The 14,391-nt window shown below is 38.9% G+C and overlaps 1 protein-coding gene across 1 annotated transcript in view; it reads left to right on the plus strand.

The window, feature by feature from the left end:
* MOXD1 (monooxygenase DBH like 1) overlaps nt 1-14,391 on the plus strand; it is an 85,532-nt gene that overhangs the window by 56,785 nt on the left and 14,356 nt on the right. The window contains exons 5-9 of the mRNA XM_047758525.1: nt 4,498-4,677; nt 4,951-5,053; nt 6,928-7,094; nt 8,204-8,395; nt 9,944-10,003. Coding sequence (XP_047614481.1) covers nt 4,498-4,677; nt 4,951-5,053; nt 6,928-7,094; nt 8,204-8,395; nt 9,944-10,003 — 702 coding nt within the window. The remainder of the gene's footprint in view (nt 1-4,497; nt 4,678-4,950; nt 5,054-6,927; nt 7,095-8,203; nt 8,396-9,943; nt 10,004-14,391) is intronic.

The following is a 14,391-nucleotide window of genomic DNA, read 5'->3' on the forward strand; positions in this document are numbered from 1 at the left end:
GATAAAACACAAGTGTCCTAATGCTTCACATCCCATGGAACTGGTTGTGGCAGCAGAAGGCAACGTGCCCCTGTGATTCGGGGCCTGGTAGCAGGGCCTTGGCATCACTTGGCTTTGTAAGCATGACAGGAAGCCTAGTGGGAAATTCCCTCCCAAGTTGGGCCAATGGCCCTGTCCTGTTCTCATCAAAGTGCCCGCATTCCGTTCCTGGGAACTTGGACGTGAGCTAAATGGGTTATTCCCATCCACAGGAATATTCTTGATGTCTTGCTTAATTATCTTCCATGGATATCTTAAAATTCTCCATCAAGAAATTCTCCTATTTTTCCGGAGCTTGACAACACATATTTTTTCTTTCATATCTGTGGTCTCTTAATTCAGTAATTATCCTTACATATCATTTTCAGGCACTTCTCTTTCTTTGTCTCTTTCATGTAACAATAGGAAAAAAAATCTTTTTTTTTCCCCCAAGTGCTTTGCTTCTTCCTAGGCTTCTTTTTCTCTTCTTCTTTTTTTATATTTATTTTTATTAAAGTACAGTTGTACCAAGGCTTCTTATATTTCCCTATGATCTGTACCTAGGTTTGCCGGCAGTAAGTTTCCTTGGTGTTTTATGAGTGTATTTTTCTTAGGAAGTCTTCGTTTTCTAGGCTGTACTATGAATTTGTAATCTGGGGGTTGGATTGCAATTTAATTCTCCCTGAAGCCTTCACTGAGTTTTGAAGAGAGAACTTATTCCTCCCACCCCAGCCCTTAGATGAGAGCATGCTTAAAGGCCACCAGTATCTCTCTCCTTCCTAGGGCCAGGAACACTTGGACTGGGTGGCAAGCAGGGCAGGAGACTCCCCAGACATAAGACTTCCTCCCAGCCTGGCACTGTTCCCTTGATGGCAGTGTTGCGTTTTGGCCCCAAAGCACCTCCTGGCATTGGCTCCGTGGTGTCATCACCCTTGTTGCTGACAGTTGTTGGCAACTTGCCTTACATGAGGTCTTTTATCCTCCCACTTGCTGGCACCAACTTCCAAGGTCATTGGTGTATCTCCAGCATATCTTCCTGTTATAATGTGTGGCAGTCAGAAGAGTACTGACCTTGGGGACCAGACCAACCTAGTTTCCAATCCCCAATCTACCACTTCCTAGCTGTGGTACTTTGGGCTTGCCACTTAATCCCCTGAGTCTCAATTTTCTCATCTGTAAAATGGAGAGAGTAACATTTACCTTATGGATTTGTTGTAAACATTAAATGAAATACATCAAATGACTCCGTAGTGGCTGGCAGATAGTAAGTGCTAAAGAAAAGACAGATCTTATTGTTTCAAGAATGCATTATTAGCTTGGCACCTTGGTGTTGATTTCAACACTTCCTTTAGGTATAAAAAAAGGCACTTGTTCTTAAAGGGTTTCTTTTGTTTGTTTGTTTGTTTGTTTTTTGTCTTTTTGTCTTTTGCAGGCTGCACCCATGGCATATGGAGGTTCCCAGGCTAGGGGTCGAATTGGAGCTGTAGCCACCGGCCTACGCCACAGCCACAGCAACTCGGGATCCGAGCCGCGTCTGCAACCTACACCACAGCTCACGGCAACGCCGGATCGTTAATCCACTGAGCAAGGGCAGGGACCGAACCCACAACCTCATGGTTCCTAGTCGGATTCATTAACCACTGCGCCACGACGGGAACTCCGCTTTTGTATTTTTTAAAGAAGTTTATTTGCAGCTCCTTTAAGGTAGGCACCACCCAGCCTCGCTTAACTCAGCACCCACCTTCTCTTAGTGTCCTTTTGCTCTGCCTCGATGAAGCTAGTTTCTGTAGCTGCCTCAGCAACAGTCAGCTCGCTCATTTGCCCTAAAGGCTCCTGTCCAGAACCTACCTTGTAGAGCTCCATACAACCTACAGGGTCTGCCTGAACTTAGAAGGCACTTAGCAGGAGTTCCCCTCGTGGCTCAGTGGTTAACGAATCCGACTAGAAGCCACGAGGTTGCGGGTTCAATCCCTGGCCTTGCTCAGTGGTTTAAAGATCTGGTGTTGCTGTGAACTGTGGTCTAGGTCGTAGGCAGGGCTTGGATCCTGTGTTGCTGTGTCTCTGGCCTAGGCAGGCAGCTGTAGCTCTGATTAGACCCCTAGCCTGGGAACCTGCATATGCTGCAGGTGTGGCCCTAGAAAAGACAAAAAAAGAAAAGGCTCTTAGCAGAAACCTCACATAGGCCTGAATATTTTACTACTGACATATCATCAGTTCCCAGTCTCTCTTAGAGAACTGAGGTCCCCAAATAATTAAAATCTCAAAAAAAGAGCTCAAAGTAGATGCAGAAACTAAAAGCCTATAGAAGCCCTGGGCTGCTGTTCTGTGCAATTGTTGTATATTACGCAACCATGCTTGAACAATCACTGCCATTTTCAAGCAAAATTGAAGAGTTTCTGTCTTCAGGGCATAGGATCCTCTAGAGATGAGACAAGTGCAAACAAAGCCCTGTGCAATGTCATTTTCTGTGAGTGTTAAAAATGTACACATGGGTTAGGTGTGGCATGACTCACTATGCAACACAAAAGAAAACTGGATTTAAAACCTTGAACCCTTGGCTGCCTATTCAGATCACTACCCACTATGTACTGCTTCGCTCTTTGACTGCTAAGATTTTTCTTTTCTTTTCTTTTCTTTTTTTTCCCTCTTTTTTATTTTATTTTTTTTAATTTTTCTGGCCATGCCCACAGCGTATGGAAGTTACCTGGTTGAATCGGAGCTGCGGCTACCAGCTTATGCCACTGCCACAGCAACACAGGATCCGAGCCGGATCTGCGACCTATGCCACAGCTTGTGACATTGCTGGATCCTTAATAAACCCCTGGGTGAGGCCAGGGATCGAACCCACATCCTCATGGCTTCTAGTCTGTTTCTTAACCCGCTGAGCCATAATGGGAACTCCTAGATTTTCCTATTTTTTTAAAAAAGAAAAACTAGGTAGAAAATAAAAATGGAAAGGCTTAGGAGAAAATAGCTGAAAACACTTCATCTTTATATGCTTGTCTAAAGCAAGTGTTTTGAAATTAATTGCTTGCATTGGAGTAGTTAAGGCTAAAAGCAGAGATATGGAAGAGCTCAAAGACTCTAAACTCCTGGAAATTTAGGAACACACCAGGGCTGCTTTGTCAGATGAACAGCAGCTTCAAAGAACCCCATAATTAAAGGCCACACCTATAGCCCAGCAAAGCTAAGTACAGGGCTGGTCCACTTCCTCTGGATATAAGGCTCTTTGGGATGTTAGGATGTGCTCAGCTTATGCTGGGTTCCTGCACAATGGTCTGAGGACCTCACAGAAGGGACAGTGGACGGGGCATTGTCACCTGAATCATGCTTTCAGTATTAGACCCACTTCACCACTCATTCTGTTTTCACTGGTTTCCAGTTTCCTCATTTGAGCACCATCACAGGAACACATCACTGCAGTATTTTGTTTTTGTTTTTGTTTTATCTCCCAAATTCTGATGGTAAAATTCTTTTTAGAATTTGATTTTAATCACTAAAATAAAATTATCCTTTATTGAGCCCTACTTTGTGCCTAGCACGATGCCACTATGCTCAGCACTAGATAGATAGATAATAGACAGACAGACAGATAGATAGATAGATAGATAGATAGATAGATATATAGATAGATAGATAGATAGATAGATAGATAGATAGATAGATAGATAGATGATACATCATCTATTTCCTCCAGGAGGGATAGGCAAAGATAACATTTTGAAGTGGAAGAGAGTGGGACTGAGGGAGTTTATGCCTATGTAAATTTTTTTCTCTGCGAAAGGAAGAGAGAGAGAGAAACCGAGTGAGTAAGCCTGGGCAACATAAAGCCTGGAAGAGAGCAAGCAAGTTTTGAAACAGCTGCTATGCAGAGTCATAAGGGAAACAACAGTGAGTTAAAAAAGCAAATAGCAGGAGTTCCTGTCATGGCTCAGTAGTTAACGAATCCGACTAGGAACCATGAAGTTGCAGGTTCGATCCCTGGCCTTGCTTAGTGGGTTAAGGATCCTGCATTGCCATGAGCTGTGGTATAGGTCGCAGACGCAGCTCGGATCTGGCGTTGCTGTGGCTGTGGTGTAGGCCGGTGGCTACAGCTCCGATTAGACCCCTAGCCTGGGAACCTCCATGCCATGGGAGCGGCCCTGGAAAAGGCAAAAAAAAAAGACAAAAAAAAAGGCAAATAACAGATCAGTAAAGTCCTATGATTCTTGGAGGAGTAAACGGTTATCTCCTCTTTGCTGTTGCCATTGTCATTGTCATCGTCGTCATCATCATCGTCATTCCTGCCATCATAGTCATCACCGTTGTTATAGTCATCATCTCCAGAGCAAATTATGCTGGAACCACATAACCTTTATACAACTGAGTAAACTACTCCTTTGAGAAACTGGCGATCGTTCATGCTAGTTTCATGCTTAGCGTAAGGTGTGGCAAGGTGTTTTTATTGATCGCGTCCTCCCTCTCACCTGTGCTTGTTAGGTTGAGCCTGTGATACAAAGAGGCCACGAGAATCTGGTCCATCACATCCTGCTCTATCAGTGCAGCAGCAACTTCAGCGACAGTGTTCTGGACCATGGCCATGAGTGCTATCACCCTAACATGCCCGATGCCTTCCTCACCTGCGAGACCGTCATTTTTGCCTGGGCCATTGGTGGAGAGGTGATTACTGAGATGTAATGAAGTTAATGGATCATTTCCCTCCTATATTCTAATTCTTATAAGTAAGGCTCCATACACTGTGTCTGAGAAGAGGGGTGCTTTATTTTTCTTTCCATGGGAAAGAATTCTTTCCTTAAACCATTTTATTTAATCAACTCTAGATTAATAGAGTTGCAGAATGTTGAACTATCACTGAGAAGGGTGGTGTTTGAGTAGAGTGGAGCTCTGAGGGACTTTCGTAGGATGCTGTGTCACGGAATTTTGCTTGTTTAGGGATTTTCCTACCCACCTCATGTTGGATTATCCCTCGGCACTGCGTTAGATCCTCATTATGTACTCCTGGAAGTCCATTATGACAATCCAACATATAAGGAAGGTGAGTGTATTCTGTGTCCTACCTATGAATTTTTAAAGTTTTGTGACTTTTTCCTTTATTTTAACAGAGTTAAATAGACTTAAAATGACATCAAATGTTATCCAAAATTAGCCTCTACATTTTTCATCCAAACTTTTTAGGGTGAAAGAGGGCACTATTAACAGTTACACTGAGACAACAGTCATTAAAGAGGCAAATGGGCACACGTGGGCACTAATTTTCAGAAAGCCATTTGCAGTCTACTTACCAGGAAGTAGAATAATACACTTTTCCCTTTATGATGAGAATGAGTCCAAAACACATGGTGCTTATGAAACATTTTCTTTCTAAATGCCCATATGAAAAGCCACCACTCATCACACTAGAAAATACTGAGCATTTTTTGCAGAACAGATACTGACTCACAGACTTTGAAAAACTTATGGTTTCCAAATGAGACAGGTTGGAGGGATGGGGGATGCACTGGGGGTTTGGGATGGAAATGCTATAAAATTTGGTTGTGATGATTGTTGTACAACTATAAATGCAATAAAATTCATTGAGTAATTTAAAAAAAGGAAAAAAAAGGAAATATTAAGCATTTTGTTATGTGATAGGCAAGCCATAAATATACTCAAGAATATTTATGCAGTGATACTGTGTAATATGATATTGACATTAAGAGAGGGAAGTTTTGCATCAGATTCCCAAATTTATTATGTAGTATTCCAAAGCCAACAAACTGAAAGATTCAGTGTGAAATTATCAACAGAAGAAACTCAAGGTTATTATTTCACACCGATTCATGTAACTATTCAGCAAACACTGAGCACTAGTAGTGTGCTAGATCTGTGCTTAAAGATGTAATGTGAATGAAAACAGACACTGTCCCCACCCTCATGGACATTATAGTGTAGTGGGAAAGAGAAACAAGAAAACAATCACAACAATTAGCATAAAACTCTGTGTATACTAATCGATCCAAAGGGTCACGTTAGTAGTCACAGGTAGGTAAGTCACCACTGCAGAGAGGAGTCAATTAATTTCAAAGTGGAATGGATTTATGGAGTGTTTGGAGCCCATACTCTTCCTCTTAGTGAGAATTGTGTCATAGCAAGAAATGTATCTTATTCATCTTTGATTCCCACAATGCCTGTTGTGGTGCTATTCATATTCTTAATAATGGTTTGTTGATTGAATGACTGTTGAATTATTAAAAGAATGGTGATAAACTATAAAGTTAATCATTAGTACTTTTCTCCATCAGCAGATGGTTCCTTGACCAAGAGATTTTCATTTCTATGTGACTGTTACTGAACTTCACTTCAAAACAATATAATACTTTTGTTATTCTGTATTCTAATGGATCCCCTCAGAGTTTTCATTCTTTCTGGAGTTCCCTTTGTGGCTTAGTGGAAATGAATCTGACTAGCATCCATGAGGACGTAGGTTCGATCCCTGGCCTCACTCAGTGGGTTAAGGATCTGGCATTGCTGTGGCTGTGGCGTAGGCCGGCAGCTGCAGCTCTGATCCAACCCTTAGCCTGGAAACCTCCATGTGGCATGGGTGTGGCCCTAAAAAGCCAAAAATAAAGAATTTTCATTCTTTCTTCATTTTAGATAATTTTGGAATATATCAGATAGACAGTACCAAGATTTCTTCCATGGTATGCTGTGTAAATCCAAAAATGGTCGCAGACAATATGGTGACTCGTCTTTTAATTCCTCTTTGTGAAGCTGAGTGTTGCCTTCTATTAATCTTTGTTTGTATTCTTTTCCCTTGTGAGATTTTTTTCAGGAAAATTAACGAACCCATTTCAACTGAGTATGGAAAACTTTTTCTTTACAAATTCAAACTCACTTTTAATTGTTCTCATTTAAATGCTCTTGTTCCAGGTTTAATAGATAATTCTGGATTGAGGTTATTTCATACCACCGATATAAGGAAATATGATGCCGGGGTAATTGAGGCTGGCCTCTGGGTGAGCCTGTTCCATACCATCCCTCCAGGCCTGCCTGAGTTCCGGTCTGAGGGTCACTGCACTCTGGAATGCCTGGAAGAGGTACACTGCATCTCAGTCTTTGAGCTGCTATTTCCAGATTAATCTGTGCTCTTAGAAAGCTATATTTGGAAAATTACATAGTTGTTTATTATTAATCTCTTTCTTGTTGTCATGCTGTAAAATCATTCTTTATAATTTTTGCAAGATCCTTATTGCTTTTTAAATCTTGAAAGCTACAGAAGGAGAATTCTGAAGACACAAATAACTTTCAGGGTGTTTTCCTTCTTTTTTCTCCCTCCTTTGTTTGTTTCGTATTAAACACTTCATTTTATCTTTTACAAGCTCTACCTTTGTATAGCCCTGTTTTCCTTTATCAGCTTTATTTTTTATTCATATTTTTTTCCATGATTCATTTTCATTTTTTCTCCTTTCCTCTGATGTGTAGTTTCCTTCCCTTCTTTAACCAAAGGGCAAGAATACTCATATAAAATACATATTGGATAAAAGAAAACCATATATAAGTATTTCATGATGGCTACTTCCACTTACAGTTCTTTTTTCTTGAATGAAAGTATTTCGACAAGGATCATATTCTTTATGAATTACTGGATACTGTGGCCATAGACAGCATGCCAGACAGGTGGAATAGAAAGATTATGCTCTTCTGAGTTTTCTAAACCTCTTAGACCATGTTTTAAATTGACATGACATCACTTACTAGCTTACTAGGACCTTGCGCAATTCATTTGATTTCACTCTCCCGTACAGTTTTCTTATCTGGAAAAGTGAGAATAAATTCTCTTTTTGTGAGTTTCAATTTGCAAGTTACCAGCATCCTAGAAGTTTTTTTTCCTTTGCCAGGAGCTTGAACTGCTTCCTTATCTCCTAAAAGAAGAAAAAAGAAAGATAATATTTGGAAGTGGTCCAGTTGGTCCTCAGCAAGCATTAGCTCCTTTTCTTTTCTCCTGGCCAATATTGCTTCATAACGGTAATGCTGCCAGGAGTAAGTCAGGAAACACCCAAATTCAAAAATGTCTGACAACTCATGCATTCACTTCAATTGCGTTAGCTTTTCTTTTCAGTTGTCTCTCCAAATCTGTTTTATGGTGAAATGTCTGAACACGTGCTTGTTTGGGCTCATCTGGTGTCCCCTGTGTCCCTCCCCATAGGCTCTGGAAGCTGAAAAGCCAAGCGGCATCCACGTGTTTGCTGTTTTGCTCCATGCTCACCTGGCAGGCAGAGGCATCAGGCTGCGTCATTTTCGCAAAGGGGAGGAAATGAGATTACTCGCTTATGATGAGGATTTTGACTTCAATTTCCAGGAGTTTCAGTATCTAAAGGAAGAGCAAACAATCTTACCAGTATGAATGTTTTGTTCTTTTTCGCTGAATGTCATTAAAGGCATGAGACATATATCTGCTGAAAATTAGCCAGGTTTTTATTGGTGAAATGAATCCATATCCTCAAAACCACCCACCATGGCTGTTACACAACCCAGATGGAATGCATTTGATCTCTTTTCCAAAATTGAAACTCATTTTTCTCACTATTCCCAGGGGCAACTCAGGTTGTTGACTTAAAAAGAAAATAAAAACTTGGGTTTTGACACTGAACATCATTGTTTTTTGTTTTGTTTTGTTTTGTTTTTTTTACTTGACTCCCCAGTTTACAATCTTCTTCTGCATTGCTGTTTTGATAATTGGTAAAATCAGATTTGCTTCCACCATGAGATAGTTATTGAAAGTTTCATTTCAGTAAAAATGAATATAAGGTAATTCTTTGATTTGACAAAAGTATTCAGACATAGCTAATTATACTATTTGCGTAGTCCAACTTTCAACAATACTTAGATTTATGGTAGAAGGGCACAGAAGAGACCCTTTTGCCTTATAATAATGAAGAATTTTTAAAAATTTGTAATGCTTCATTTTGTTGAATTTTTTATTCCGTGGCTATCAAGCTCAAAAGTTATACAAATTCCTACCCTTTTTCTCTTCTTAAAAGTCAGATCTTATATATTTATGAGTATAAATATGAGTATAAATTTCTATATGCAGAAATTCCCTGATTTATCCTGAAAGTAGAAAGATGAAGTCTGAGAAAAAGTGATCTCAAGATTTTTTAAGGACTACACTCTGTTTTATGATGTTGCCTTGTCTTAGGGCTCTCCAGCCCGTTTTATTGTGTTATCTCAGAGCTCCTCAACTGGTGTGCCATGAGTAGGGTATAAATGTGTTGCGATAGTGCTTCCTGGGCTGTCTGAATATCCAGGGAGAGAGCATAATCTGGGGCTCATTACTCAGAGCTCCTTGCTGCTGTTCTATGACTAGCCTTACCATTTCTTGACTAGGGAGCCACAAAATTTTTTTTTCTTTGTGTGTGGAACTGTTCAAAATGTTAGGAAGTACTGGAAAAATAAATTTCTACTGATTTGCCTTTAAGGGTAATAAAAGTAATAAATACCTGACTAAAGACCTTTATTATGTTCTTAAATAATACAAATGAGGAAATAATCACAATAACTAGTATCTGTGGTTAATGTATATGAAGTGTTTTATCTGTACTAAGAACTAATTGTGTGTTATGTCATTTAATCTCCTCACAACAGCTGTATAAGATAAGTGCTATTTTTATCATTATTTTTGAGATGAACAAATTGTGCCCAGATGATGCATTTCCTTACCTAAGGTCATGCAACTAGAATATGGTAGCGTCTGGCCTGAACAAAGAGATCTCTATTTGTTTGCTTGCTTATTATACTAGAATTTAATAGATCAAAGGTCTTCTTGTGAATCAAATTACTTAATGCATCCATTCATAAAGCAAATTATATTTTTGCCCTACAAATGCATTAGATAAATAAAACGATATAAAACTTCAATCTGAAAGATTGTACTTTTATATTTTAGGGAGATAATCTGATCACTGAGTGTCGCTACAACACAAAAGATAGAGCCCGGATGACTTGGGTAAGAAGAATTTTATTATTATTAAAATTTTTTTGGGCAGAGGGAGGAATAAACTGATTTTAGGAGAGAAAAAAGTAAAAAGGATTCCCATTTGGGAGCAAAATTCTGAATGTCTTAAACATGAAACATCATAAAATTGAAATCAGAGCTGTTTTAGCATCTTATCAGATTAACTAATGATACTATGGTAATATTTGAAGTGGAATTTATTGACTCTTTCATGAAAAGCTACTCTTAGTCTTTTAGGTTTTCCTCACCAAATATTATTAATAAAAGATCTGTGGTCATTAATGACTATCCACATGAGTCTGGACTTAGATGAATAGAGACTTCAAAAGGAAGAATGAATTCCATGACCTTAGAGCTTCTGACCCAAAAAGAAATCTGGCCGCAGCAGATTTACTGGGGAGTTCTGCCAGACATTCAAGGAATAAATCACTCATGCCTTAGTCTCTTCCAGAGAACATAAAAAAAAGGGGGAACACCTCCTACCAACTCATTTGATGAAATTAGCATAATCTTAAACTAAAACATGATAGGGGTTGCGTGAGGAAAGTCAACAACATGTAGTGGATGGAAGTAACTTTAATAAAATATTGACAAATCAAATCCTGCATTACATAAAATTATCATGTTAGGATTTATTTGGGCTTAGCTAAGGAATGCTAAGTAGGTTTAAATTATAAAATACACTAACACCATTATACATTAAGAGATTGAAGGAAAAAGACTGATGATCACTTCAATAGGGGCAGAAAAAGCATTCATAAAACTTGCCAGTCATTGGGGAAAAGGGACATTTAGCAAACCATGAATAGGAGAAAATTGCCTTAACCAGAACAAGATTGGCTTGAACAAAAACCTATGGCAAATATCAAACTAAATTAAATACTAGAATTATTTCTTTAAAATTAGGAAGGAGGCAAGGATATTGATTGTCACTGTTTCTGTTCAATATTGTAGTAGAAAAGAAAAAAAAGATATTAAGATGGGAAAGGAAGAAGCAAAGGAGTAAAACGTTTACTGATATTGTACTTTTCCACACCAAAAACCTCCTCACAATTGATATATCCAATTTTAACTGTATTTTAGGTTACAAAAACTATCTCAAGAAAATCTATTTAAGACTATAAATTCTACAGAAATAAAATCTAACATTAGACTTGTTTGACCTCTATGGAGAAAATTATTAATCTTTATTGCAAGACATTAAAGAGCACTTAAAGAAATTAAGTTCATGGATAAAAAGGCTACATAAAACCAAGGTCTAATCCTTCTTTTTAAATTGGCTTGTAAATTTTATATAATTCCATTTAAAAAATCAGAGAGATTTTATGACTTGGGGTCTTGATGTCCTAACTAAGGAATCTTCACTTTGGAGTTCCCGTCATGGCACAGTGGTTAACGAATCCGACTAGGAACAATGAGGTTACGGGTTCCATCCCTGGCCTTGCTCAGTGGGTTAAGGATCTGGCATTGCTGTGAGCTGTGGTGTAGGTCACAGACACGGCTCAGATCCCGAGTTGTGGTGGCTTTGGTGTAGGCCGGTGGCTACAGCTCCAATTAGACCCCTACCCTGAGAACCTCATATGCCACAGTTGTGGTCCTGGAAAAGACAAAAAAAATTTTTTTTAATTAAAAAAAAAGAAATTTCATCTAGCCAAAGGTTTTCTCCTATTTTTAAATTTTTCTAAAAATTTTACAGTTTTAGCCTTTACATGATTATAAAATCTACACAGAAGAGCACAGATACTAATTCGAATCGGCAAGACACTACTGAAAAGATGGGAAACAAACTGCTAGATATGCAAGTTTACTTTAAAGCTATAGTGGGAGTTCCCGTCGTGGCTCAGCAGAAAAAAATGACCAGCATCCATGAGGATGCAGGTTTGATCCCTGGCCTTGCTCAGAGAGTTAAAGATCCGGCGTTGCCCTGAGCTGAGGTATAGGTCACAGATGTGGTTTGGATTTGGCATTGCTGTGGCTGTGGCGCAGGCCAGTGGCTATAGTTCTGATTCCACCCCTAGTCTGGGAACCTCCATATGCTCTGGGCGCAGCTCTAAAAAAGACAAAATAAAATAAAATAAAATGAAGCTATGTGGAGTTCCTGCCATGGCACAGCAGAAATGAATCTTACTAGGAACCATGAGGTTGTGTGTTCAATCCCTGGCCTCACTCAGTGGGTTAAGGATCCGGTGTTGCCATGAGCTGTGGTGTAGGTCACAGATATGGCTTGGATCTGGTGTTGCTGTTGCTGTAACATAGGCTGGCAGCTGTAGCTCTGATTCAACCCCTAGCTTGGGAACCTCCGTATGCCATGGGTACACCCCTAAAAAGAAAAAAAATAAATGAAATAAAGCTATAGCGATTAATAATGTGCATCAGCATTACAGTGGTGGAATGGAATAGGGATCCCAGAAACAGACATATAAAGCTGCTGTATAGAAACTTATTTTAGGATAGACATCATTCAGATAAGTGGCAAAATGTGGGCTTTTCGTAAAAAAAATACTGGAAAGCTTGGGTATCCAGATGACAAAAATAACGTTAAATCTGGTAGTTCTGTGCACAGCGAGTTAAGGATCTGGCACTGTTGTCATTGCAGCAGCTCAGTTTGCTGCTGTGGCACAGATTCAATTAAATACTAAAATATGAAGAGCAGAGGGGTTCCCATCATGGTGTGGCAGAAACGAATCCAACAAATATCCATGAGGATGAGGGTTCAATCCTTGGCCTTGTTCAGTGGGTTAAGGATCTTATGTTGCCGTGAGCTGTGCTGTAGGTTGCAGGCGCAGCTCGAATCTAGCCTTGCTGTGGCTGAGGTGTAGGCCGGCAGCTGCAGCTCCGATTCAACCCCTAGCCTGGGAATTTCCATATGTCACACTTATGTCCTACGAAGCTAGAAAGAAAAATTTTAAAACGGTTAGAGAAAAAGCTATAAATATAACTTTATGACTTTGGGGTAGCTAAGAACCCTTAAAACATAAAAAGTACACGCTATAAATTAGAAGACTGATGAATTTGACTACCTTAACATTTTTGGCTTAGCAAAAAACACTATTAAGTAAGTGAAAAGATAAGTTTTGAACTGAAAAAATGTTTATAATACATAAACAAAGCATTAGTATCCAACATATAAAAAAAGAAATTCTATAAATCAGTACTTAAGAAAAATATATGAAGGAAAAAGAACAAAAGACAAAAATCTTTCACAGCAAGAAAAGCCCAAATAGATAACAAACATGAAAGAATGCTCAATTTCATTTGAAACCAGGGTCTGCAAATGTAAACCACAATGAAACAATTTTTTATCCACCAGTTTGGCAGTATTTAAAATTGCAATTCTAGTGTACTGTAACAGGAACCCTCATACAACTGAATGTGCATTTACAAATCCTCTTTGGGGGAAAGCATGGCATTATCTAGTAAAGTTGGAGATTCATATATGCCCTACCCATTTCCATTCCTGTGTAGACTTAACCTTGAGGTTACTTTTGCAGGATGTGTTCTGGGAGAGAAATATATGAAATATTCATTACAACACGTAACAGTATAGGAACAAAAAAATTGGAAACATCTCAACTGTTCCAAAGGAAACCATATAAATATGTTGTAATATGTCATATAATATATGAATAGTATATAGTTATGAAAATTGATGAACCAAAACCACATGTATTAACATGAATGTATCTGAAGAACCTAACGTTGATTGAAAAGAGCAAGTTTGCAGCACACTATGTGTAGGACAATATGTATCTAAAGTTCAAGAACATAAGAAATTAAACAATGTATCTCTTAGGGATACATATATCAATAAACTAAAAGTAAAGTGTGATGAAAAGAGAGAGAATGATAAATATTAAGATCATCATTATCTTTGGTTAGAGTGAGGAAGAGGAGACTTAAAGATGCGCACACAGAGAGTAGTCAGTATTCTGGTGTTAGCTTTATTTTTCTCATGCCTTATCTGTAAGTTTGTTCTCATGAAATATTTACTACAGCATAAGAAGTTATTACTTCAGTGACTATTTTGGTGCTCTGCCTGTATACCCTCCGTCTTCAGGGCCAAGGCAACTAAACCCAGCCACTGAAAAAAATCATATAATAAGAGTTTACATCTGTGTCCCTTACTGGGTACAGTAGTCTGTATCAGGAGATGACTCACTTAAGTTACACCCTCCAGTGGAGCAGCCAGCAGCCAATAAACAGTTGATGTGAGGATACAAAAACCTACTCCCTTCCTGCAATTCTGTACAACTCTAATTAGTCATCCCAGCTTAAGCATAGATTAAATATATTTAGTGAGGTGTCAGTTGCAGCCTCATTTGTAGATCACCTTCTCTTTTTGCCCAGTCCTGGTCTATACTTCAAGTGCATTATGTTTT

Source organism: Phacochoerus africanus, chromosome 2 (assembly GCF_016906955.1).
Source record: "Phacochoerus africanus isolate WHEZ1 chromosome 2, ROS_Pafr_v1, whole genome shotgun sequence".
Lineage (NCBI taxonomy): Eukaryota > Metazoa > Chordata > Mammalia > Artiodactyla > Suidae > Phacochoerus > Phacochoerus africanus.